Source organism: Coenobita brevimanus, chromosome 26 (genome assembly GCF_032717465.1).
Source record: "Coenobita brevimanus isolate Jiangsu-jjx chromosome 26, ASM3271746v2, whole genome shotgun sequence".
Taxonomy (NCBI): domain Eukaryota; kingdom Metazoa; phylum Arthropoda; class Malacostraca; order Decapoda; family Coenobitidae; genus Coenobita; species Coenobita brevimanus.
This window is the reverse complement of record NC_136979.1, coordinates 35,827,466-35,854,965: the sequence shown is the minus strand read 5'-3', so window position 1 is coordinate 35,854,965 and position 27,500 is coordinate 35,827,466. Positions and strand designations below refer to the sequence as shown.

The 27,500-nt window shown below is 41.6% G+C and overlaps 1 protein-coding gene across 1 annotated transcript in view; it reads left to right on the top strand.

The window, feature by feature from the left end:
* LOC145394006 (uncharacterized) overlaps positions 1 to 27,500 on the top strand; it is a 42,283-nt gene that overhangs the window by 9,845 nt on the left and 4,938 nt on the right. The window contains exons 5-11 of the mRNA XM_080267976.1: positions 4,814 to 4,957; positions 5,210 to 5,373; positions 6,917 to 7,021; positions 10,372 to 10,711; positions 11,335 to 11,460; positions 19,299 to 19,709; positions 23,839 to 23,898. Coding sequence (XP_080124102.1) covers positions 4,814 to 4,957; positions 5,210 to 5,373; positions 6,917 to 7,021; positions 10,372 to 10,711; positions 11,335 to 11,460; positions 19,299 to 19,709; positions 23,839 to 23,898 — 1,350 coding nt within the window. The remainder of the gene's footprint in view (positions 1 to 4,813; positions 4,958 to 5,209; positions 5,374 to 6,916; positions 7,022 to 10,371; positions 10,712 to 11,334; positions 11,461 to 19,298; positions 19,710 to 23,838; positions 23,899 to 27,500) is intronic.

Genomic DNA, 27,500 nt, shown 5'->3' with positions numbered 1-27,500 from the left:
ATTTCACACCATAGAGATAATGGAACTTAAAGTGTGCAGAAGTAGTGGTAATGGTAGATAGTCCAGTTCAGTTATGGCTTAAATTTTTGGATGAGTTTTACATGGGGACATGTGATGCCTTCTTAACTCCTATGGTGCCATGATATATTTCTCATTTTTGTTTGTGCTGTCATATTCAGTGAAGGGGAGAATTTTGGAATTACTGTAGAGGTGTCACACGTATCACTTATTAACCCCTTCACTACAAGATGCCTCCCGTAACAGAGTAGAATCATGTGGCAGGAATGTAGGGAAGACTCTTGGCAGTGGAGGAGGTGTATATACCATTCATTAATCCCTTCACTGCTAGAGACCATCACTAAGCTGAATAAAATCATCATGTGGCTGGAAGAATAAACCAGAAATTTTGTCCTAAGGCTAGAGGGGTTAGCGTTTGAGTGCACCTGTCATGAGCACAGAGAGTTGCCTGAAACAGGTAGAGTGGATGAAAATTACTCTGCTGTTTGTGGATGCTGCTGCTGCAGTGCTTGGAGATTAGAAAAGTTTTAGAAGGCACATTTGAAAGTTTTAGGGGGTAAGATTTTGATAGTTCTCCCTCTTGTGCTTTCTCCTCATATTTTTGTGGGCCTTACTTCATCCCATTCTTTGGTGGGAAAAATGGTCAGGATATTGATGATAATGGTGATGCTGATGTGGCTACTGTATGTGAATGTGTACGAGAGGTTATGAGTGGTGCACCTTAAAAGTGACAGTGGGAAATAACAAAAGTCATGGCATTTAAAAGAAGCATCAGCATTAAGTGTTTTGCAGAGACGAATAGTTAAGTCATGCAGTGTATGGGAGTTTGATTACTCTTTTGTCATCCGGACAACTTTAGTGCAGTGAGTCCTCACTTTAATGAACTCGTTTATACTGAACATCGGATATAGCAGACCCCTTGACCCTACCCAACGAATTTTGTTATATACTGAACCAAAGTCTGCTATTGGGAGCGCATCCAGCGACCTACCAGACAAGTTGTTAAATAACGAACCTTGGTCCGGTATAGGGAGCGTACGCAGTGGCCTACTGAACAGTCACACACAAGGTGGTTGACAGTGGAGACACGAGATGCAGCATGCGCCATGAGTCGTGCAAGGTGAATCACATGATAGATGTGTGGGTGGCAGCCTAAGTCCAGTGACATTTCTGTGGCATCAGCTTTGTCAACCAGTCTTCCCCTTTCCTGCTCCTCAGGAGATTCAAATCCCAGCTGCCCCAAGCCTCTCTCTCCCGAACTGTCGGTGGTAGTGAGAGCTACCCCTGATCCACCAGGTGACATTTTTTACTGTTAATGAGTTGAAAAATGTGTAAATGTGTGCAGATATTGTACAGTAATTATAAGAGACATGACTGTATGCCTTCAGTGATGTAGAAACTTAAGTGGACTTTGTGGGCATGTGGAAAAGGCCGTCATCATCATCATCATCATCATCATCAGCAGCAGCATAGGGGCAAACGCTGAGGGGTGCATAGTTTTGCCTCCCCTCTGACTCCATCCATGAGGATCCTTTCAAGCAACCTGCCAGGCAGGAATTCTTCCCTCTCTAAAGATCTCTTGACCCCCATGCCCCAATCCTGTTTTTGCCTCACATCACGGTGATGCAGAGGACACATAAACCCATAGAACCATGCACTGGTTTAACCCACAGAAAAGACTTCAGAATTACTGTACTGTACTTTAATTACTGTTCTGTTAAGTGTGTAAGATTAGTGCACTATTCATATACTCTGAGTGAAGAGTGCATGGAGCAGTCAGTCATCACAGGTGGAACAGCAAGTCACAAAACACATGGAGGAGGACCAAAGCCACAAGGTATATAAGAATCATTTCATGTTGTACGGTATTTGTGCTGCTTTTCATTATTACCATATATATTGAAGTAAGGGTCATCATTAGTTCTCTATTGCTTTTTGATGTATTATACATCAGGGAGTAGAGGCCTAACCCATACAATAGTGATTTGTTAATGTCTTATAATCTGTCTGGTGTTAGGTACCTATTGGACCCTTTCTTCATACTCGGTACTGTATACAGACCCTTGATCCAGTATAACAGGTCCCTATTAAATGTCTTATGTAACAAACTACAGTTACCAGATACAGCGCCTGCCTTTTCCCCCAATTAGTCCATGCAGATAAAACAAAAGTGATGATATGTAGGGTTGGTGGCAGTACTGTCAAAGACGAGGGAGAGTGGCCATGTGCAGTTTGCCACAAGGGCGTGGGAAGTAATTCCATCTTGTGCGGTGTGTGTGATAAATGGGTGCATAAGAGATGTAGTGGTATCAGAGGTAGACTGCGAGATAATGCTGATTTTATGTGTACGGCGTGCCGGGGTGAGCAGGTGGAGATCGTCAGACGTGAAAGGATTGAACTTGCTGGTGAATCTCTTGAGTGTGTGGAAGAGTTTTGTTATTTGGGAGACATGTTGTGTGCTGGAGGTGGGGCTGGAGCTAGCTCTGTGGCTAGGGTGAGAAGTGGTTGGAAGAAGTTCAGGGAGCTCTTGCCTCTCCTGACATTGAGAGAGCTCTCCCTACGTGGTAAGGGGTCTTTGTATGCAGCATGTGTTAGGAGTGTAATGCTGTATGGCAGTGAGACCTGGGCAGTGAAGGAGGAAGACATTCGCCGGCTCAGACGTACAGAAATGACAATGATTAGGTGGATGTGCAGTGCGTCCCTGCGTCCAAGGCCTGGAGGGGCTGGGTTTACAATGGAAGAGTTGAGAGGTAGGATGGGACTGGAGTGTATTGGTGTTGTGATGAGGAGAGGTAGATTGAGGTGGTTTGGACATGTGGAGAGGATGGGGGATGATAATTGGGTGAGGAAGGTGAGAAGTGTTAATATTGGGGGTGGGGTTATGAGGGGTAGACCGAGAAAGACATGGGACGAGGTCATTAAGTGTGACCTTAGGGTTAAGGGACTGAACAGGGAGGCTGCAATGGATCGTGCAGCTTGGAGAGCCGCCATTAGGTGACCAAGGCCGACACATGCAAGCATGTTGGAGCCTTTAAAAACGAAAACGAAAAACGTCTCTGTATTTTGTCCCATATTGTGCCAGATTATTTTCTTCAGCGCATATTGAGTCTAAGGAGCCTGAGTATTAATACTCTCATCATTAACTCTGGCATGGTCGGTATATCTCAGATACCTTTACTGTCATTCCCACTAATGCCAGATGATTTTATTTTACTGAGAGTCAATATAAGTGCCTGAGATTGTTAATTAAATAGGAAGTTACATAGATGGCAAGATGGATTAAGAAGTACGGGTATGGAAGGAGTTTAGAATAGTTAACAAACACTCAATGCTCTGAAGTTGATGATCAGGGGTATAGTTTGTTTACATTAACATGGCTCAGCTTTCTTCATTTTGCATCTTATTTCACATAGTTTACTGGAAGAAAAAAGGCTCTACATCCTCCCTATAGCACTTCTTCATGGCTGGCATCAAAATGTAGTGTTTCCTTGTGCCACAACTTAGTATTGAAGATGGAGATAAGGCAGTTTTAGGACAAGTTAAAGTAAAAAAAGCATGTACTGCTTGAAATAAGGATATCTATGTAACTGTGTTGATGCTAGCTCATTACTTTCTTACAGTTGGATTTTTTAAATTACCTACCAGCAGTAAATTACAGTATACTTAATTAACCCGTGGATTGCGAGCCACAGCTTAGGCTGGGTAGCATCGCGTTGCAAATCATAGCTCAGGCTGTGCTGGCCATGCATCACCGCTAACTACTCCACCCCAACGCAGACTTACACATAGCACTACTCAAAGACGGAGAGAGAGAGAGAGAGAGAGAGAGAGATTTTTTCTTTTCACCAGGTGATGCCCTGGATGTTTATCTTCAAGTTTATAATAAACAAAAACAAAGTAGAGTTTTTGTTTTTTCATTTTTTCACTACTCCCCTATGTAAACTTACGCATGACCCTACACAGAGACGGAGAGATTTTTTTTTCACCAGATGATACCCTGGATGTTTATCTTCAAGTTTATAATAAACAAAAAAAAACAAAAAAACAAAAATTTCTTCATTTTTTGCACAACACGGGGTTGGATAAAAAAAGGTAATTGCGCAATCCATGGGTTAATACGTCACTTTTTTTTTTTCCTGAGGTGGGGGCACTCACCATCCACTCATTCGATGTAGTGCTGCTCTTGGGTGTCTGCCATTTCCTCTCCTCCCTCCTTTCCATCCTTTCTCTTCTGTCTTTCTTTCCTTCATTCATTCCTCTTCTTCTGCCTGTGGGTGACTCTACACTGAGTAACGAGCCAAATGGTTTCCTGTACACCAGGAAACCATTTACTATGCTGTGTGGTAACCATATAACCAGATTATGACAACTGGTGGTTTAGTGGGTAATTGCGGTGCTCCAGTCGGATTGAGCCAGTGAAGGTTTATATCCAAGGGGTGGTTGGAGTTATTGCTCACGTAATGCCACTCAGGGATGAGTGAGGCTGGTCACTCTCATCTTAAATGTCAGGACCAGCATGCCTAGCCCCGGGCTTCTACGCTCCTCATGGGGCAAGGTAGGATTGGATGATGAATGAATGAATGAATGTATGAATGACAACTGGGCCATTCAGGGCATGATGATGATAGGTGAAATTTAGTTAATCATGCTAATGAGGTAGGAATGAGTCTTTTTGGTAAGTAGTCAAAGCAACCCTCTAATCTGACTACACTTAAGACTGATGTGAATGGAGTTAGGGATCTTTGTCAAGGTAGAACAAATGTACTGTAAAGTAGCTGCCTCTCCTGACTAACAGAGTGTGCGAAGCAGAGGTGGGATGGGGCGAATGCGAGTAGGGCAGTTACCTCGTGACTGGTCAGAACCACTATTAACTGCAGTGACCAAGCTAGTTGACGCTGACTTCCTTCAAACCTTCAGAATCACCAAGCATCTGTTTCAGGTTGGCTGTGTGGTTTGTCTTCAATATCACCATATTACTTAACAGTGAAAATTTTTGTCAGATTCACATTAGGCATGTTTTAAGATTATGTGGATTAATGCCTTGTCTAATTTAATATTTGTAATGTGTTATTAAAGAACCCCCATTGAAAATAAAGGACCCCAATGGAAATAATCCTTAGTAGTCATACTGTTTTGGGTTATTCTTGGGTGAAATCTTCTAATGCTGACACTTAAAATAATATGTCTGCAGCTTTTAATTGAAGAGTGGCACAAAGAGGAAGAGCTGGTGAAGAAGAAGGAATGTGAAGATGAAGTTGACATCAGTGAAGCAGCTTTCGAACAGTCCCGAGTGGGAGCATTGGCAGCATTGTACTACTTGGGGTCATTGGAGGCCCTTGAAAGAGCAGCTGAGAGGTAGGGAAGAAGCTGTGAGGATGGACGTAGCAATGGCTGTATCCTCAGTTTCATCCAAATGTGGACCCAGTGGACTGCAGCCTGAAATTACCCTCTCCTGCAGGCCACCATCCTACTTTTGGGGGATAGGGAGAAGTTCAGTAACTTGTTATATAACCAGATAGTAGAGCTGCTTGGTCATATTGATGCCACCACATGAGGGCATCTCTTTTCAGTGCTTTTAGGATGGAAGAGATGTGTGGGAGGGTGGATGAAGGGAGTTTTGGAACTTAAGAAAAGACAATGAGGATGGAAGTTACAGATATGTGTACAAATTGATGTCCTTTGGTCTCATTGGTTAAGGCTCTCTGACAAGATGTGACCCGTAACAATTTAAATCCTAAGGATGGTTGATGTTTATTTGCATAATGCTGCCCAAGGGATAGCAGCTTATCACTCTTTCAAATGTCTGGCCTGAGTAGTCTGGTCTTGGACCCATACATTCCTGACTGATGGATGGAGTGGGTGACAGAGAGAGAGAAAAAAAGGAAAGGTGGAAATAATAAAAAAATGGCAATGGATGAAAAGAGGAGAGAAAGGGGAATCTTTTAAGTGCTCAAAGACTTAGGTGCAGTATTTTGTTTATGTTAATGCCAGACTAATTTGTCTAGCAGAGAGGTTTTTATGAAACTCAAAGGGCAGTTTCTGTTTACAGTTAGCCCTCATTACACTCATTCACGTGGTAGATTGGCAGGGGGTCTTTTATTGTTTGTGTGTGTGTGTGTGTGTGTGTGTGTGTGTGTAAGCAAAATAGCTCATTTTGATCTGGTCAGAACCATGCTTGATTGAGGAGTTGAGAATCTGCCAAGGGGTTAACACTGGATTTAAGAACAGTATCTCATAAGTCAAGGTCACAAAGCATTTCAGCTTAAACAGTTTACTGTAAAACTTGGTTAGGATACTTTTTATTGGAATATGTGACCTACTAACACACTCCTACATCTTTACAATTATATAATCAGAAATTTTTTTCACCCTTCAGTCCTTATTTGTAATGTACAGATGTACTATATACAGTATCCAGTTATTTGAAGTATGAAGTACAGTACTGTACTGTACTATGGTTTTCAGAATGCACCATCCAGCCAGTGTCCATTGTAATTATCCCTCCGCATATGATCAGAATTTGTTTCATACAGGTATTTATTATTCCCTTATTACCTATCTCCATTTAGTTCACCCATCATTTACACTCCATATCTTATTGTGGTACAGTAATGTTATTGTTCTTGTGGTCCTTGGTTCATCTGATTGTAAACATGATGGACTACAGGAAACAGACCTCATCACCTGAACATTCCCAGAGATCTTTAGTTGAAGTTATGCTGAGTTGAAGGATTGTCTGTGTTGTGAGAATGAGGTGTCTGAAGTGAATGTGATGTGGTGTGGGGGCTGTGTGACAGTGAGGGCACAGGGGTTATGAGTTATAATTTGTGTTGGTGCTAGTGTGATGAAGATTTTTTTTTTCCCCTGCAAGTTGATTCAGTAGTATTCCTTTTACCAGATTCTGCATGATCCCAGATGACTTCCTTGCAACAGTAACAAAGTTTTACAAATTCATAGCAAGCCAGCAAGAGAAATATATTACTCTTCCAACACTGGAGGAGAGGTAAGAAGATGGGATGGTGAGAGGTGAGATGGTGTCATGTCAGTTACAGCATAACTTTGAAATACAGTACATCAAGTTTTCATTATGTTAGATATTTTGGGGTATTCAGTTCATAGTAAATTACACTGAAATTGCTTATTAAATTTCCATGTGTACCCTGCAAAGTTGATGTGCCAGTTAGTCAGTTACTTCTAATTTACAACTCCAAATGTATGGAAAATTTTGTATTTTGGAACCCATCCCTAATATATAATGAGAATTGCCTGTAGAATTATGTAAATGAAAAGAAAGTGTTGGTGCGGAGTAGGACAGAGTTTATAAAGTGCAAGGAGAGTGGAAGTGTAACTAAGGGGGAGAGCTGAAATGTTAATGACCCACAACAAGTACATGTATAAATATAAGAAGAAATAGATTTAGTGACAGTTAAGATGGAAGCTTAAGGGCAAAGGAAATCTAGAAAGGTAATTTAGAGAGATTGAGTAATCAAATTACTAGTACAGAGTTTTGCTGATGCTTGTGAGCGTCGTGCCTTGAGAAGAAGTGTAGAAAAGAGTAAAGTGATGGTAATCGAGAGAGAAGGTGACTCCCAGTGTGATGGCACAGTTAATGGTGAGAGACTGGAATTGCTGAAAGAGTTCAATTACCTGGGTACGGTGATAGAAAAGAAAGGAAAATGTGCAAAACAAGTGGAAAGTAGAGTGACAGAATGAAGGAAAGTAGCTGGTACAATGAATGCCATGATCAGAAACTGGGGCTTGAGTGTTGCAGCTGCATGAGGCTTACATGAAGGAGTGTTAGTGCCAGCTTTAATACTGTATATGGATATGAGACGATGGTGTGGCATAAAAATGAAAAGCCAGGAGTGAGAGCTGTGGAGATGGGACTGCTCAGGAATGTATGTGGAGTGCAGACAGTAGATAGAATACGAAATACAGTAATCCCTCCTAGATCCGATGTACAGTAATAGAGCCAAAGGCATATCCGGGACTTGGCTTTGTCCAGGAGTTGGGAAAAATGTCCCTAGACAGGTACTTATAGACCCCAACCCAACCTAATGAAAGCCACCTAAATAACTTCCTACCTGACATGCACAGCACCTATTTAAGACCTTGTGCACACAAATAAGAGACAGAAACCATGAAATAAATAAAAAGGAACCAGAGAATGAGAACTTAGAAGTGAGTATGGAAAATATTTAGCAGTGTACAGGGTACTTATGACATCCATGACCGTCACGAAGATTAACCCGCCTCCTCTATGGCTCTGAGAGTGGTGAAGGTGCACTTGAAGTATGTGCAGTAATTCAGTGTTGTGCTACACTTAATCCTTTGCACTGTGAATTATAATTGTTTAACACTGCACATTCTGTTCCTACTTGCGCCATGCCAGTTGTAACATGTGAGTGTTGCACTCAGCACTAACTCCTTTGCACTCTGAATTCTAATTTCTTTACACTGCACAACACTTAAATTCCCATGTGGTCTAGTGACGAGGTATTGCAGTTTATTCACTGTTTATTCACAAAGACGAGCACGTGGGCAACCATGGCAACAAGCATGCAGTCACAGCGGTAGGTAGGCGGGACTGGGGAGGATGCAGGGGTGCTCTAATGGATGTTAGAGGAGCTATGCACCAAAACACAGCTGTTTGTCACCGCGTGGCAAATTTTAAGTAAGGATGAACACTTTTTTTTTTTTTTGGTGTCCAAAGACCCAAGCCCAAAATATCCGGGACTTGGGCATCCGGGTCTTAGAGGGATTACCGTAATGTGATTCGTGTAAGATGCGGAGTGAGGAAGTCTGTGGACACCAGAATCGAAGAGAGTGTACTGAGATGGTATGGTCACATGGAGAGAATAGATAACAATAGAGTGGTGAAAAAGGTATATCTGAGCAAATTTGAAGGAGGGAGGAGGTGAGGTAGGCCAAGGAGAAGGTGGAGGGATATGGTGGATGTGTGTGAGGAAGAGAGGTATGGAAGTCAGTGAGGCTATGGGACCGACAAGAGATCGAGCTGGCTGGATGAATGTTGTGAGAAGTGCATGATCAGGGATTTGGCACCCCTTTTTAACGTGACATCGTTCGGATTGACTCTGTCGGATACGTTCATGTGAAGCTACAGAACATGGTGAATGTTTTTGACTTATCAGTTACAGCCAGGATTTATGGGGACTTGAATGATAAGTGAATGGAAGCATGGCCCATTGGAGTGGGGAAATTTGGGCTGTCTGGACATTGCTACTCCTCATCCTGCCCTAGGGTGGGAAAGGATGTCCAGATGATGATGATACGATGATGATGATGATATACAGTATATACAGTATTACATATGTATACATAATATACATATTATATGTATAAATACAGTATTGGTGGTAGGTGGGGTCACTTACCATCCACTCACCCAATGTAGTGCTGCTTTGGGTGTCTGCCCTTTCCTCTCTTCGTTCCTTCCTCTTCTGTCTTTCTTTGCTTCATTCTTTCCTCTTCCTTCTTCCTACGGCTGACTTTGCGCTTCCTCTTCTGTCTTTCTTTCCTTCATTCTTCTTTCTGCCTATGAGTGTCTCTACACAGTGTGACAAGCCAAATGGTTTCCTGTACACCAGGAAACCATTTACTATGCTGGATGGTAAGCATATAACCAAATTATGGTGCCTGGTGGTTTATTAGGTAATTAAGGCGCTCCAATTGGATTGAGCCTGTGTAGGTTTATATCCAAGGGATGGTTGGAGTTTATTTCTCACATAATGCCACTCAGGGATGAGTGTGGCAGGTCAGTCTCATTTTAAATATCAGGACTAATTTGCCTAGCCTGGGGCTCTTATGCTTCTCATTGGGCAACATAGGATTGGGTGATGATGATGATATGATATGATATGATTATGATATGATATGATATGATATATATACTGTATATATACTGTATGTGTGTGTGTGTGTGTGTGTGTGTGTGTGTGTGTGTGTATGTATGTAAATGCCATTCCAGTTCTGATTTCATATGAAGCCTAAGACTGGGTATGTAAATTCACAGTAAGTTAATGTACCGTAGATTGTTTGTTGTCATAGGTACATGTAGTGTGCTGATTTTGTCTTGTAAGCATATTGTACAGTGTTTCAGAAATATGTGTTAGTTGAGATATGAAGATTAGATTTATTTATTTTATTTATTTTATTTGATTATTTTTTACAAATATATAGTCAGTGTTCTAGCTCTTCAAATAAGGTATTCCATGGATACTGTTTGTTAGTATAGTCATTGCATTCAATGAGAAAATTTCAGTCAATATTCTTTTAATTTTTCTCGCTTTCCCCCTGCGTTTATTATAAACCTTGCCCATTCTGTCCTCATAGACTTGTGATTGGAGAAGGTTTCAAGCGGGTGTCTGGCTTCCCTGGAGTGATGGGTGCCCTTGATGCTGTGACCATACCCCTTACTCCTCAGCCAGTGCTACCCAGAGTCAAAAGTTCTCCTACGCCCACTTCAGTCCACTGCCATCAGTCAGACCTCTATCCTGCCTCAAGTCCACCTCCTTCTAACTCTAAGCACCTCCATCACTCAGATGCCCACTCTCTTGCTTCCCCACCCAACGCCCTTGTGCTTCAGTACATAGCTGACCATACCCTAGTCTTCCGGGATATTCATCTTGCCCTCCTGTCCATACCAAGTCATTCATGCTTACAGATCTTTCAGGTTAGCACTGAACCAGGATTCTGCAATTAACTACTTCAGTACTTTATTGCCTTTGTTTATACCGACAGTTTTATTCAGCGTAGAAGAGACCTCATAGTGAAAGGATTAAAGACAGTCTCCATCATGTCATTATGTTGATACCTTACTTACATTCTTGTTACTGTCAGGTAATTTCATTTAGGTTAGGGGTGACCTTTTATAGTGAAAGGGTTAAGTGGTTATGTAAGAGACTAGAACATAGTTAAATGGTCAGTGGTTTATAAAGGGAAACCTGACACCAGTAATAATGTTACTATATAAATTTGAGTTGAAAATATTTAGATTCACTCTTTTAGTTAATCTTTAGTCTTTTCATTCTGTTTGCCTTTTCTTATAATTCAGATGTGGAAATCCTGAGTATGCCTGATCCCCCTTATTGTTACTTTATTCAGTGTCTGGTGTGCATTATTTAGTCCTTTCTGCCTCTCTGAAGGTACTGATATATTAGCCTCTGCGACTGTTCCTGACAAGCAGAAAGGACTTGATGACTCACAATAGATGCTGAGCAAGTAATATTGTAGCAGTGAAGACAGTCAGGCTTACTCAGGATGAATTACTATTTTATGGGTACCTTTACTGTACAGGAGTCAAGAGTCTGGGAGTGGCTTGCATGCCTGACCAGCTGTGAGACTCATGTGGTGGCATCCTCAGCCTACCCTCTTGCTCCTGCCATAATGACCCCACACTTGAAGGATATCTTGCTCTATCAGGTACTGAATTTGATTTTGCCTGTTGTGTATACAATAGTTTCTATTATTTTATCACTTTAATTTGGCCTAAAATTGATTTCACTTCATCTTAAATGCGGAGTTGTAGAAAGAGATTAACAGTACAATATGATGCATGTCTTGAAGAAGTGTTATGGAAAAGATGTAGAACTGTAGCATTGTCTTTTTTTTTTTGCTACTGAGCTATGTGAAGTAAGTTGAATCATCATCATAATCATCATCATCATCTGGACCTCCTTTCCCACCCTAGGGCAAGGTGAGGAGTTGCAAGGTCCAGACAGCCAAAGTTTACCCAATTCATTGGGCCTTGCTTCCATTCACTCATCATTCAAGCTCTCAAAATCCAGGCTTCATCTATCTATCTATCTATCTATCTATTGCCAGACGCCTCAATCCCGTTTGGGGTGGCCACAAACAAATCGCCTCCAAGTCGCCCTGTCCCCCGCCATTTCACTCCCCTGCTCCCAACTCACACCCCCCTCTCTCATATACCTCTCCACCCCATCTCTCCATCTCATCCTCGGCCTCCCCCTCCCTCTTTCCCCCTCCACCTCACTCACATACACTCTCTTCGTCAGTCTTTCACCCTCCATCCTCTCCACATGGCCAAACCACCTCAGTGTGTTCCTCATAACGCTTCCTATCACATCCACATCAACACCACAACGCTCCTTTATATCCTCATTCGTCAGCCTGTCTCTCCATGTGACTCCACAGGCTCCTCTTAAATAACTCATTTCCACGGCTCTCACTCTTGACTTGTGTCCTTCCAACAACGTCCAAGCTTCACTTCCGTACGTTAGAGTTGGTATCACAATACTGTCATGTAGTAACTTTTTCACTTCCATGCTCACTTCCCTGTTTCTTATCACTGCTTTCAAAGAACCAGCAACCTTTCTTCCCTGCTGTACCCTTTCAAGCACTTCACCCTCCAAACCTCCATCCTTACTCATCACACTACCCAAGTACTTAAACGTACTCACATTTTCCAATTCCTCACCATCCAACCTCGCTGTACATTCACTGACTTCACCTCTCTCAAAGACCATCACTTTACTCTTCCCTACATTCACCTTTAGATTTCGTTTCTTACACACTCTCTCAAACTCATCCACCAAGCCTTGCAGCTCCCCTTCGTCTTCACTCAACAACACAGTATCATCTGCAAACAACAGTACAGGGAGTTTCCAAACACTATCCTCTCTCACCAGGGCCACTCCAACATCCACTGATAGGCCAAAAAAATTTCACCACGTTCTGTAGCTTCACATACTGTATACATATCCGGTAGAGTCAGTCCAAATGCTGTCACATTATAAAGGGGTGCTAAATCCCCGGTCATACACTTATTTGCACAAAACTCATCCAGCCAGCTCGATCTCTTGTCAGTTCCTTAGCCTCACCAACTTCCGTAACTCTCTTCCTCACACATTCATCCACCTTATCCCTCCGCTGTCTTCTTGGCCTACGTCACCTCCTCCCTCCTTCAGATTCGCTCAGATATTCCCCTTTCACCATTCTGTTTTCATCCATTCTCTCCACTTGACCATACCATCTTAGCATACTCTCTTTGATTCTGGTTTCCACAGACTTCCTCATTCTGCATCTTTCATGAACCACATTATTCCTTATCCTATCCACTCTCTGTACTCCGCATACGTTCCTCAGGAGTCCCTTCTCCACTGCTCTTACTCTTGACTTTACATTTTCATGCCACACCATAGTCTCACATCCATATGTTAAAGTTGGCACTAACACTCCTTCATGTAAGCCTCGCTTGGAGCAACACTCAAGCCTTTATTTCTTATCAAGGCCCTTATAGTACCAGCTACTTTCCTTCCTTGTGTCACTCTACTTTTCACTTCTTTTGCATATTTTCCTCTTATTTCTATCAATGTGCCCAGGTATTTGAACTCTCATCAATTCCAGTCTCTCTCCATTCACAGTAACATCACACTGGGAGTCACCTTCTTTCACAGTAACCATCACTTTACTCTTTCCTACATTTACTCTCATGGCACAACGCTCACAGACATCTACAAAACTCTGCACTAGTGTACCAAGCTCTTGCCCATTATTTGCAGGTAGCACTGCATCATCAGCATACAACAAATTTGAGATATTCCATCCATCACCATTCATTACCAACGCCATCCCTCTCTCCATTACTGTCTATCTATCTATTGCCAGACGCCATAATCCCGTAAGGGGTGGCCATTTGACTTTTGAGTTATTTGTTTTATGGAGAAGGGCACTAACCCTCCACCAACCCACTTGTCAACACATAGGGAGCACATATGGTATGGTTATATTGTTACCACCCAGCATTGTAAATGGTTTCTTGGCTTATAGGAAACCATTTGGCTTGTCACTCAATGTAAAGCCACCTGTAAAGGAAAGAAAAGGAATAAGAAGTGACAGGAAAGATGGGAGAAATAGGAAGAGAGGAGGGCAGGCACAGAAAAAGAATGATAAAGGCTTAGGAAGAAATAGGCAGTACTACATCAAGTGAGGGGATGATGGTTGCCACCACCTACCATTACCATTACAGTACTCGTGTTTTTACTTCTCTCATCACCCCATCCATATATATATTGAACAACCATGGGGACATCACACAACCTTGTCGCATGCCCACATTGATCGTGAACCATTCAATTAAATGCTCATATACTGATACACATGCCTCACTACCATCATAAAAACTTGTGACTGCACCTAGCAGCTTACCATCTGCACATACATGCACAAAACCTTCCACAGTCCTTCTCTGCCTACTTTGCTGTATTCTTTTTCCAGATCTATAAATGCCATTAACACTTTATAGTCTGTCCCAAAGTGTTCTTCACTATCTGTTTCTATCTATCTATCTGTCATCCAATCCTACATTGCTCCATGTGGAGCGTAGGAGCCCAGGGCGAGGCAGTTGGTCCCGACATTTAAGATGAGAGTGACCAGCCTCACTCATCCCTGAGTGGCATTACACGAGCAATCAACCCCAACCATCCCTTGGATATAAACCTTCACCGGCTCAATCCGATTGGAGCGCAATAATTACCCACTAAACCACCAGGCGCCATAATTTGGTTTTATGGTTACCACCCAGCGTAGTAAATTGTTTCCTAGTGTACAGGAAACCATTTGGCTTGTCACTCAGTGCAGAGTCACCCACAGGCAGAAGAAGAGAAAAGAATGAAGGAAAGAAAGACAAAAGAGGGAGTGTAAAGTTGCCCATAGGCAGAAGGACAAGGAAAGAATGAACGAAAGGAAAACAGAAGAGGATGGAAGGAAAGAGGGATGGAGGAGAGGAAAGGGCAGACACCCGAGAGCAGCACTACATCGAGTGAGTGGATGGTGAGCGCCCCCACATCATTGCAAATATTTGATCCACACATCCTCTGGTGTACGGTGTAGGTAGGTGGGTGAGGGCTCCCATCATCCACCCATTTATTGTAGCAGTACTCTATTTTTAGGGTATCTCTACATTGAGTGGCATACCAAATGATTTCCTGTAAACCAGGAAATCATTTACAGTGCTGGGTGGTAACCTTATAACCAACCAACACGTGTTCTCTATTTGACAATAAGTGGGTTGGTAGAGGGTTAGTGCCCCTCCCCGGAAAACAACTAACTAAAAATACGAACAAGAAGCTGTGGACCAGGACTGACCAACAGGTGATGACTAAGGACAGAACAAAGGACATGGTACAGATTGCGACATGGAAGGTAAAGGGTGCAAATGATGAAGTGAAAGAGAGATTGTCCAGGTGCTTGAGGGTGCAAAAATGGATGTATGTGGATAAACTTAAACTAAATGGAGAGGTGAGAGTGTGAAGGAATGGGAGTATGGATGGGGTAGATGTGTGGGAGTGGGTGAGAACGAGAGGGCAAAAGAACGAGTGTGAATTGTTGTGTGCAAGAGATGGAAGGAGAATATAAGAGAGTCTGGATCAGTTGGCTCAAGAATTGTGTGGGAGAGATTGAAAGTTGGACTACAAATGTAGGCGATTGTCTGTGTGTGTATGGTCCAATGCAAGATCGTGCAAGCACAGTGAAAGAAGAGTTCTGGACAAATGTGGAAACGTGCATGGAAAAGTTTGAAAGGAATGGGAGAGAGTTTTTGATTGGAGATATGAATGGAAAAGTAGGGAATGTGAAGGTGGATGAAGTAGTTGGTGAGTGGGGTGTGCCTGCAGAAGTGGATGAGAATGGCTGTGCTCTAGTGGGGTTTTGTGCCAGGAGGGGGTTGGTGATAGTCAATACCCTCTTCGGGCACAAAATGATCCACAGGTATATTTGGCGAGTGATCAGAATGGTGGGTGGTGAACTGAGTGAACTGAAGGCAATGATTGATTATGTGTGTGTGGATGATAGAATGAGAAGTTGTGTAATTGATGCGAGAGCATAAAGAGGTTGGGGGAGTGGACTTTGTGACCACCACTTGGTGATGGTGTAAGTCAAGGTTGGAATGAAGTGGAGGAATAGAAGAAGGGAAGGACAGGAGGAAGTAGTTCTTACAAAGAGGGTGGAAAGGTTACAAGAGGATGGAAAAAAGGCAGAATATAAGAGAGAAGAAATATGATTTGGAGCAGATGGGGGATGTTGAAGGTGTGTGCAAGATATGCACAGAAGAAATTTGTGCAGCATGTGAGGTGGTGTGTGGGGTGAAGAGAAGATGAAAGGGGATGCAAGGAACAGCATGGTGGAATGAGGCAAGACAGGTTGTGGCACAAAAGATGAAAGTGCATGTGAGATGGAGCCAAGCCAGGATTCCCAAGACTTGAATGATGTGTGAATGTGTGTATGGCCTGTTTTTTCAGGGCATGCTGATAAATCTCTCTCTTTTATGCTTCTGCTTTCCATATGTCTGACTCCTACTCCACCCCTTCTGTAGATCCTGCAGGGGTGTGAGTGACGATAATGTATATAGCTTTATCATGGAGTAATAGGCCACAAGCTTTTATTGTAATTTATTGTTGTCGTTCTGTCAACACATTCGTTTGTTTAAAAAAGCAATTATGTGGTACCAGTCCATTAATTATCATCAAGACATCCACTCTGTGAATATGTCAGCACATCACTGGTAATGTATAAATGGTTTTCTAGGTTTCAGCTAGTCCTGTAATACCTTGTGAATTGATGAACTTGAAGTTAGGCAACAGTACCATTGTCCATAACATTAACTGGTAGGTGGCTAGCCTATACCCCACGTAGCATGTACATTTTTAAAAAATCTCATGTGGCCCCAGGGGTTAGACTTGCTATGTCAACAGCACACATGGCTAACTCTGACTGATATTGCAGACCGTTAGACCATCAGGCATCATTTACTTATTTGTTTCTCTCATAGTGGGTAGTGTAGGACTGTTTGTGTTTTATGCAAACATAATGAATCTGTAATTCATTGTTTTTAGTACTGTATACTACATTACAATGCTTGCCACTTGTGAACTGACATAAGACCATGGGAACCCTGGAACTGTCACACTCCCAAGCCTCCTCCTCTTTCAGAACACACAATTAGCTTTGCTTCTTTTAGCTTTCTCTTCACTAACTATACATATCATGTATATTTAGGTACATTTTGTGTTTTTGAAATGTGATTTTTTTTTTTATGCATAATTTTTCTTTCCTGATACATGCCCTTCAGTTGCCTTTGATCATTGCTTTTCCCCTGACACCCCAAAATGACCCATTACATAATTCACAGAATCCTTACCAACTATGCCACATAGATCCTCTGTCTTTAACACTCCATAACCCCCTGGCATGTGATGTATTACTGTTTAGTACACCCCAATAACTGTCATTCCCTTTCATGTCTTTTATCATCATTGTTGCAGATGGAACAGAGCCACTTTCTCCATCTCAAATTTTAACTTGAAATACATGCACCTTGAATTGATACATAGACTATCATTCATTCCTTTTTGTTTTTTCTTTATCCATCAGCAGACCAACTCTCTCTCTACTCCATCCACAAGTGCTCATACCTGACCTTATATTGTATGTGTTACATCTTCACGTTCACCCTCTCAACTTCTCTTCTTTGTCTCTAACAATGGCATCGCATCATAATCTTCCAGTAGAGTGCACTACCTCCACTGTTTTATGTTCTCATCCACACTTCTAACAGTCCACACAGCCACTTGACCCTGCCTAGGTCTAAAAGGCTGTGTCAGGCACAGGACCCTGATCTAAGGCATGTGGAGTAAGTTGGGGGTAATTATTTTTAGGATAAGGGAATTCCTGGTTGATGCCACTCCACGTGTCCTAGTTGCCTTGATGGGCAAAGACTTTTAATGTAATGTTCTTTCTCCTGTCAATCCCAGGAATACCAGAATAGTAAGAGATCAGAAATCAACGTGAAAGCTTGTGTGAGAAAATCGTATTGGACTTTGATTGTCTTATTGCCTGAAATCTCCGATTAATTGTGAAAGGCTTTGTGGCTAGTTCTCAACTCAGGCCACTCTTCACTCTCACTCCTTTGGTACTACCTTCCACACCCCTGTAATAGTAGATCCTTATTACTGTACAATATATGATGAACTGGTATGTGGTGAATCGCTTATATGATGACTAAAAAGTTGGAACATTTTTTCAAAATAAAATAGAATTTTTATGTATATGGTGGCCTCTCATCTAGTGCTGTAATTAGATCAGACAGCATTTCTGTACTGGACAAATTCCATACTAGACAAATAATAAACTGTTTGGGGAAAGTTATTTAGATCAGACAAGACTAATTTAAGGCACAAAAATCCCTAGAATGCTGTAAACAGTGAGAGACTAACACACAGATTTGCAATTTGGTATGATTAATAAGGGCAGGTAGTAAAAAAAAAAAAAAAAAAAAAAATGTCCAGCACACTATTGTGGTATTACATGCCATTGAGCACAAAGAGACCATTGCTCAGTGACAACACCTCACCCAGCCAGTGCATGTTCTCATTGGCTGTGGCACCTCACAGCTTCCCAGAATAACAGACTGCCCCCCACCCATCCCCCAAAATGTCCAGTTTTAAGCACATCTGTGGAAGCAAATTGTACTAGCAGAAGTTTTCCATACTAAACTACTTTCTCATTTTACTGAATATTTTGAGTGTCAGCCATACTGAAGACAATTAGTCCTAAAGAAATGCATGTTGGATGCGAGGCCACCTCCAGGACACCAATTATGATCCTGTACAAAGCCTCACTGGTTGATACATGGTCATCATTTTTGCTTATACGATCACCCCCACACAACTCTACAGTCATTTGTTTGTCCAGAGATGGCCTTTGTACTCATTACTGAGAGATGTGTTAACGTAAGTGATGGAACAGTAATATGATGTTGGAGTTCGTACAGCAAGTGAAACGCTATTAAGTGAAATAAGTACCAGCTTAGGTAAGTTTCAAACTGGTTTTTAGGCTTATTTTTGGTGGTAGGCAGCTTAGGTAAGTTTCAAACTGGTTTTTAGGCTTATTTTTGGTGGTAGGCAGCAAGTGAAATGCAGTGAAATGAAATAACAACCAGTTTAGAGGAGCAGGAAACATGCTTTTAGACTTTGTTGGATGGGTGACCCTTGGCCAAAAATGTATCTCCACTGAACCCCCGTTATAAGTGAATTGATGTACGATAAATTATGTGATGGATTTATTTTCAAACACATCCTTATTGTAAAACAAGGGTGTGCTGTATTGTTATACTGCACAAAATAAGTTTGCTGTCTTGTACTTTTTCTTTTTTCTCATTTTCTTATGCTGATATTGTACAGCCTGCCAATTTTACCTTTGCTTTAAATTTGATTTTTGATCTAATTTTGTTGTTCCCATAGGAGGCACTGTACAATGAGAACCACATGGAAGCACGGCGTGTGGGATGGCGGGCCATTTCCCTCTTTCGGTCCCGCTTTAGGCGCATATGGCATTCGTGGAAAGATGGTCAGGCTTGGGAAATTAAGGAGAGCGCTGTAAAAGGAGGAAGAGAAATAAAAAGGGAAAGCAGAGGAAGAGAGGAAGGAGGAAAAGAACCAGAGAGTGGTGTAGGGGAAGTGCTTGTAAATATCAGATGTGGCAGAAGAAGACGGAACAGAGGTATAAAATTAGAAGAAAAAGGAGAGAAATCAAAGGGAAGAGTTAGCAGAAATGAAGAGGAGGATATGCAACAAGAAGCTTCTGCTGCACTACTGCTAGTGCAAGCTGCTTGTGTCCTTCACAACATGGCTCTCATGAATGAACCACAGAGTGTAAGTAACTTCCATTAGATTCATATAATGGTAATGACTTTAACAGTGCATATAAAAACTCATAGTTTAGAATTTGTTACCTCAGAGGGGCCATTAGGCAACATTGTTGTACATTTTAAACTATTTTGTGGTTGTTTTTGCACAATTTTAAGATTGTTTTCTGAGGTTTTAGCTGAATGCTAATATAATACGCTATGACAGTATAAAGTAGGTGTTGGCCCCCCCAAGACAAGTCAGAGGTCTAATCACATAAACTTTGTTGTTTAATATCTGCATTAATGTGGTGTTACAAAAGAAAAGGGAGGTGTGTCCTCTTTGAGACTGACTTAAATTCCTTGCAGTCCCCCAAGTTATGATTTGACTGCAAGTGATTTCATTTTTTTCGTATGGTGTGTAATGCAGCCACAGTCTGAAAAATTTTCTGGTTATACACAGTTATACATGACCAAAAGTGTAATCTCATTAGTATAGACAATGCTTTTTCAGATGCTGTGTGTTAAATTTTTTGCCTTACTGACGGAATTTTGTTTAACTGGCTTATATGTTGCATAGTTCTGTGATAGAAAGTCTGAAGTTTTACTGTAATTTGGAAGAATTTCCTATTTGTTTGTCCTAGCATATCTCCGGTCTAAGAGTCTAAAGAAGTCTTGCATATGCTGCTTCAAAGTTTTCAGGTAATGACTGAAAGTCATTAATTGAGAAACAGTTATTTATTAATCTTTCATCTACTTATGGATGTCCTTCCAAGTGCAGACATAAAGTTAGCCTCATAGAGTAACCTGTATACTATGGCAGATAATCATGCATCATCTTTTTGTGGGAGTACTCATATGCAAATACTCACATTTTATCTCCTTCTCTTCCTCCTCCACCTTCTCCTCCCTTATTATCACTGTTATCTGGGAATATTTTACTCATATACAGTATAAATGCCTATAATTATCTTCTTGTTCTGCTCGATTGCCATCATTGTGAGGGAGTACTTGTATGTCAGCATTCATAATTATATCCACCTTCTCCTGCCCCCCCATCATCATCATCATCATACCATAGCAGTACTGTACCTAGGTGTAAATACCTATCATTATGTCCGCCTCCTCCCCGAGGCCAATTTTGTTTGCACATTTTTTCACTCTTTCATTCACAACCTTCTCTTCTTTGTCTCTTATCAGTGTAGTGTTTTGTGTTTTTGCTACATGTAACATACTGTAACATCTTCCTTTACCAACAGATTTCACATCTGTTTCTTTTAGATATTCTTCGGTAGTCAGTCGTTGTGCGTCATTTGAACAATCTGTATTTCTTTATCCACTGATTGATACTACATCCCACTCCTTTAGCCCTCTCTTCCATTTCAAAGGTCTGATGGATAGCTGTTATTAGTACCTTGGAGCCAAATGTGCCACTCACCACTTTTCCAAAGAAGAGCTGTTTCTGATCTGCAGCAAAACAGGGGAAATGCTTGAAACTCCATGAAAGTGCCCCGCCGATTTTCCGGAATGTAGCACCAGTGAGGATAATTAATAGGGGCCAATACACCCATTTAGTAAATGTCAGTCTAGATCAGACTTGGCATAGCACCTGTTAGCTGAAAATTGGGAAGATTTACAAAATTGTTAAATTTGAACTTGTTCTTGAGATCCTAGACAGACAGACAGACTCTACCTCAGTGGTATAATTGATTTATGCCATCCTTTGTGCATCATGAGTACAGTATTTTTTTTTTTTTTTAAGCCACCAGTGGCAGTGACAATACCCATGTACAAAAATAAAGGTGAGAGAAGTGAGTGAAAGAATTATTGTGGCCTAAGTCTATTGAGTGTTGTAGGGAAGGTATATGGAAGAATTATTATAGACAAAGGAAGAGAGATATCAGAAGTCCTAGTGAGTGGCAAAGGATGTGTGGATCAAGTATTTGCAGTGAGACAGATATTGGAGAGGGCTTGTGAGAAGGATCATAAGGTGTTGATGGCATTTATGGATCTGGAAAAAGCATACAGCAAAGTAGACAGAGAAGGATTGTGGAAGGCTTTGTGCATGTACAGTGTAGATGGTAAGCTGCTAGGTACCGTCAAGAGTTTTTATGATGGCAGTGAGGCATGCGTAAAGGTAAATGGGCACAAAAACACATATACAAACTAAAAATCAAACACTCAAACTCAAAAACAAACACAAACACACACACAGAAAAAAACACAGATGTACAGTACACACACACACACACACACACACACACACACACACACACACACACACACACACACACACACACAATGGTTCACGATCAGTGTGGGGATGCAACAAAGTTGTGTAATGTCACCATGGTTGTTCAGTATATATATTTGGATGAGGTGATGAGTGAAGTAAAAACACAAGTAATGGAGAAAATGATGGCATCGGTAATGAATGGTGATGGATGGAATATCTCAAATTTGTTGTTTGCCAATGATGCAGTGCTACTTGCAAATATCGGACAAGAGCATGGTAGACTAGTGCAGAATTTTGTAGATGTCTGTGAGTATCATGCCTTGAAAGTAAATGTAGAAAAGAGTAAAGTGATGGTTATTGAGAGAGAAGGTGACTAGTGGTGTGATGTTACAGTGAGTGGAAAGAGATTGAACTGATGAGAGAGTTCAAATACCTGGGCACAGTGATATAAAAGAGAGGAAAATGTGGAAAAAAAGTGGAAAGTTGAGTGACACAAGGAAAGAAAGTAGCTGGTGCTATGAAGGCCTTGATAAAAAACAGAGGCTTGAGTGTTGCAGCTGCATAAGGCTTATATGAAAAGAGTGTTAGTGCCAACTTTATCATACGGATGTTAGACTGTGGTCTATCTATTGCCAGACGCCATAATCCCGTAAGGGGTGGCCAATTGACTTTTGAGTTATTTGTTTTACAGAGAGGGGCACTAACCCTCCACCAACCCACTTGTTGACACGTAGGGCGCACATATGGTTTGGTTATATGGTTACCACCCAGCATTGTAAATGGCTTCTTGGCATACAGGAAACCATTTGGCTTGTCACTCATTGTAAAGCCACCTGTAAAGGAAAGAAAAGCAATAAGAAGTGACAGGAAAGTTGGGAGAAATAAGAAGAGAGGAGGGCAGGCACAGAAAAAGAATGATAAAGGCTAAGGAAGAAGTAGGCAGAACTACATCAAGTTAGTATGGCATGAAAATGAAAGGTCAAGAGTAAGAGCAATGGAGATGGGACTGCTGAGGAATGTATGTGGAGTACAGGGAGTGGATAGGATACAAAACAATATGATTCATGAAAGATGCGGAGTAAGGAAGTCTGTGGACACCAGAATTGAAGAGAGTGTACTGAGATGGTTTAGTCATATGGAGAGAATGGATGACAATACAGTAGATTGGAGTAAAAGGTATATCTGAGTGAATATAAAGGAGGGAGGAGGCGAGGTAGGACAAGGAGAAGGTGGAGGGATATGGTGGATGTGTGTGTGTGTGAGGAAGAGAAGTATGGAAGTTGGTGAGGCTAAGGGACTGACAAGAGACTGAGCTGGCTGGATGAATTTTGTTGCGGAGAAGCGTATAACCAGGTATTTGGCACCCCATTTTAATGTGACAGTGTTCACATTGACTGTATCAGATAGGTATATATGATGCAACATAAGTGAAGCTACAGAATGTGGTGAAATTTTTTTTGGCCTATCTGATGGAGCCAGGGTTCCATGGGCTTGAATGATGAGTGAATGGAAAATGGCCCATTGAACTGGGCAAACTTAGGCTGTCTGGACGCTGATACTCCTCACCTTGCCTTAAGGTGGGAAAGGATATCCGAATGATGCGATGATGATGATGATGATGAGTGGCATAATGAAATGGTACCCATTCAGTTTGAGGACATCTTTCTTGGGCTGAAAAGTATTGTCTGGCATTAGCCAGAATGAAATATAAAAGGACGTTCTTTGGCTGAAGAAAATAATGCAATTGAAGTTTGCATCACATGTTTTAGTTTTAAACTTGTTTTATGTTAGACCATAATGTACTGTTTTACTTACGCTGCTTATTTTCTGGCTGTAGTAGGTAATTAATTTTCGGGTCAAAATGTCAACCAGAATGTGTTAATTGAAGTCCAGTTAATAACTCGCATTTCTCTGTTTACAGGTCTTGGATACATTCTTGGCTGATCAAAGTGAAGCAGTGCAGGCTGAGGTGTGGGGGCAAGTGGGGAAAGAAGAGGAAGGTAGGGAGGGTGGAGTAGCTGACTTTGGGCTGCTGGGTGGGGAGGAGAAGCGCCATTACCTCACCACTGTCATGACCGACCGCTTTGATGGATCACTTCCTGACTTGGAGATGGCTGGTGGGTTTGGAAGCTAGTGGTGTGATGGGCAAATTGTGGAAGATTGGTCAGTCCAGACTTTGTTGAAGGAAGAGTATTTTATTTATTTTAAAGCATTGCAGACTTACGACATATATATAATTACTCACAGGAAGATTCTAGGATATGGTAATATACTGTACAGTAAAGGAAGCAAGGTAAGAGTGCTTTTATCAGTAACTTTTTTGTTCATAAGGTTTGCTCCTTTCTGTATCTGTCATTTAATCAGAATATACTTGTACAGTAAGACCTTGATATAATGGACTTCAGTAGACCGGAATTCACTTTTATTGGAATCGAGGAGCTACCAGACTAAATTCCTATTTATTGGAAAAAGTGTGATAATGCCAGAAGCAGTCTGGACTACGTGATCTCTTCAGTTATGTTCACCACAATAAGGTAAATAAAAGACATGTTTGTCAGTATACAGTTGAGTACAGGTATTGTTATATATATTATACCATTTGATTATTGTAGTGAAGGTATAATACAGTACAGTACTGCAGTGGTAGTGAAAACAGTTTAAAAACTGTTGGTGCAATCCGGACTAATGTCTGATATATCGGAAAAAGTCTGGATTAGCAGGAGGGAGTCCGGATGTTGCTTTTATTGGAATTTCGCTTTGCTTAGAATGGCTTAGGCCCCAATTAGTCCATTATAGTGAGGTCTTACTGTATTCAGAATGATTATTATTGTGGTTGTGAAAGAGTTTGTAAATTAGATCTTTATCATAGCTTATTACTTTCAGTGAAAGCTAGAGAATGAAGTTTAAGTATTTTGGATGTAAGAAGATGAATGAAAGTTGGAAAACAGTAGTATCCGGGAAAAAAAATTAGCCTTTTGATATAACAGTAACTTCTGAAGTGCTGGTGGTGGATGGTGGCTTATCTCTGGGCAGCACAGTTGACCAAGGTCTGTATTACTGTAGTCTTGTCAGTTAAGGAGGCTCCCTAGCCCTTGTTCCTTATCAACTTTTTTTGTTATTTTTTATTTATCCCTTTCCTTTCTTCCTCTTCTTTCTTTCCTTCCTTCCTTTCCTCTTCCTTCTGTCTACGGGTGACTCTACACTGAGTGACAAGCCAGATGGTTTCCTGTGCACCAGGAAACCATTTACAACGTTGGATGGTAACTGTATAACCAAATTATGGCACCTGTTGGTTTAGTGGGTAATTCTATCTATCTATCTATAGCCCGATGCCCTAATCCCGCAAAGGGTGGCCGCAGACAAAACGCCTCCAAGTCACTCTGTCACCCACCATTTGACTCCCCTCCCCCCAACTCACCCCCCCCTCCCTCATATACCTCTCAACTCCATTCCTCCACCTCATCCTCGGTCTACCCCTCCCTCTCCCTCCCTCCACCTCACCTACATACACCCTCTTAGTCAGTCTTTCATTCTCCATCCTCTCCACATGTCCAAACCACCTCAGTGTATTTCTCCTAATCTTTTCAACCACATCCACATCTATCCCACAACGTTCCTTCACTTCTTCATTCGTCAACCTGTCCCTCCACGTCACTCCACATGCTCCTCTCAAGGGAACAAGTGGGTAATTACAGTGCTTTAATTGAATTGAGCTGGTGTAGGTTTATATCCAAGGAGTGGTTGGGGTTTATTGCTCACATAATGCCACTCAGGGATGAGTGAGGCTAGTCACTTTCATCTTAACCCGCCGCTTGCCAGTGCCGTTTTAAAACGGTCTGACATAACTCCGCGGCTTGTGCCGTTTTAAAACGGTTTGACATAACTCCGCAGCCAGTGCCAGTGCCGTTTTAAAACGGTCTGACATAACTCCACGGCCAGTGCCAGTGCCGTTTTAAAACGGTCTAAAATAAAAACATTCACGGTGACAGCATTTTTAAAGATTCGCGGGTAAAACTTGGCCGGCATGTAAGGTAACTGCTCCTCTACCATCCCCCAGGCTGTCAGGGCCATACACTCACTCGCTTCCCCCCTCACGCTCACTCTGCCTCATTCTGCCTGTGTGCCTCACCCAGTGCTGTACATAGTGAAGGCATTTTGTAAATATTTTCATGTAAGTGTAAGTTGTAAATATTTTCTTGTAAGTGTAACGACTATATAGTGAAGTCAAGTTGTAAATACCTTCTTGTAAGTGCCAGGACTGTACGTAATGAAGTCAGGTTGTACCTATCTTCAGGTATGTGTAAGATAATGCATTCACAGTGAGAAAGACATGCAAATTGTGATAGATGCTGAAGTAATAAGTAATCAGAAAAGTGTACTGAACATTGCTATACCCTCCCAGCATAAATAACTGAGTATACCTTACATAGAAAACAGCTATCTCTCACGTACGTGGTGACCGTGAGAGAGTGGCTATACCTGTATACGAGTATGCCGGACCCAATAAAAACCCATTTCCGAGCCTCGGTGAGCATTTTAACAGCGAAATTCGTTGTTTCCACATCAAAATCTATCATTTTAGCCACAAAAAGAAAAAGGTCGAAAAATGGCCGGCACTGGGGTGACCCATAGGGCTAAAAATAGCCTGCACGCGGCGGATTAAATGTCAGGACCAACTTGCCTAACCCCTGGCTCTTATGCTTCTCATGGGGCAGCACTGGATTATGTACTGAATGAATGAATGAATGAATGATTTATTTATTTATCTTTTACTGATTAGTAATGTATTCCTGTATGTAGCAGCCGTGGCTCAGTGGGTTAGAACGCTCTGCTCTGACCGAAGGGTCGGAGGATTGAATCCACCCAAGGGTCATTGGTAGACATCAGGAAGGGCATCTGGTCATAAAATGCTACACGCTCCAGTCCAAAAGTCCTCTACCCAGGGGCAAGCCCTTTGGGGATACCTGGCGTAAAACCAAATTAATTTTTTTTTTAATTAAAAAATGCCACTCAGGGTGAGTGAGGCTGGTCCAACTTTTCAGGACCAACTTGCCTAGCCCCGGGCTCCTACACTTCTCTTGGGGCAACATAGGATTGGATAATGGATGGATGGATGGATGACTTAAAGGATAATGTATAATGTGACTGGAAATTTAAAGAATAATTTATTGTAATTATGGGGCTGGGTATTGTCACCATCATTATCAGCAGCTGCAGTCATTATTAGTCATAATCATATAATCACCAGCCATCATATTATTTCCATATTAATCTTTCCTGACAGTGTGATGGGTAGGATTCAGATATAAGAAAAGGGAAAAAGAATCTCAGAAGCTATGAACCATTTCCTCAGTGAAATGGACCACTTAGCCATTCACTTATTATCCATCATCATCATCATCATCATCGTTATTCCACATCTTCCCCCCCCCCTAGAGTGGGGTGAGCTAGGGTCAGGTAAATAAGAAATAAACACAATAGTTGGAAAACCAGTCAAATCATGCCCTGTGAAATGGACCACACACCTCTCTCATTCTCTTTCTCATGGATTCATTTGTGCTGTTGCACTGTATTCTTCTGCTA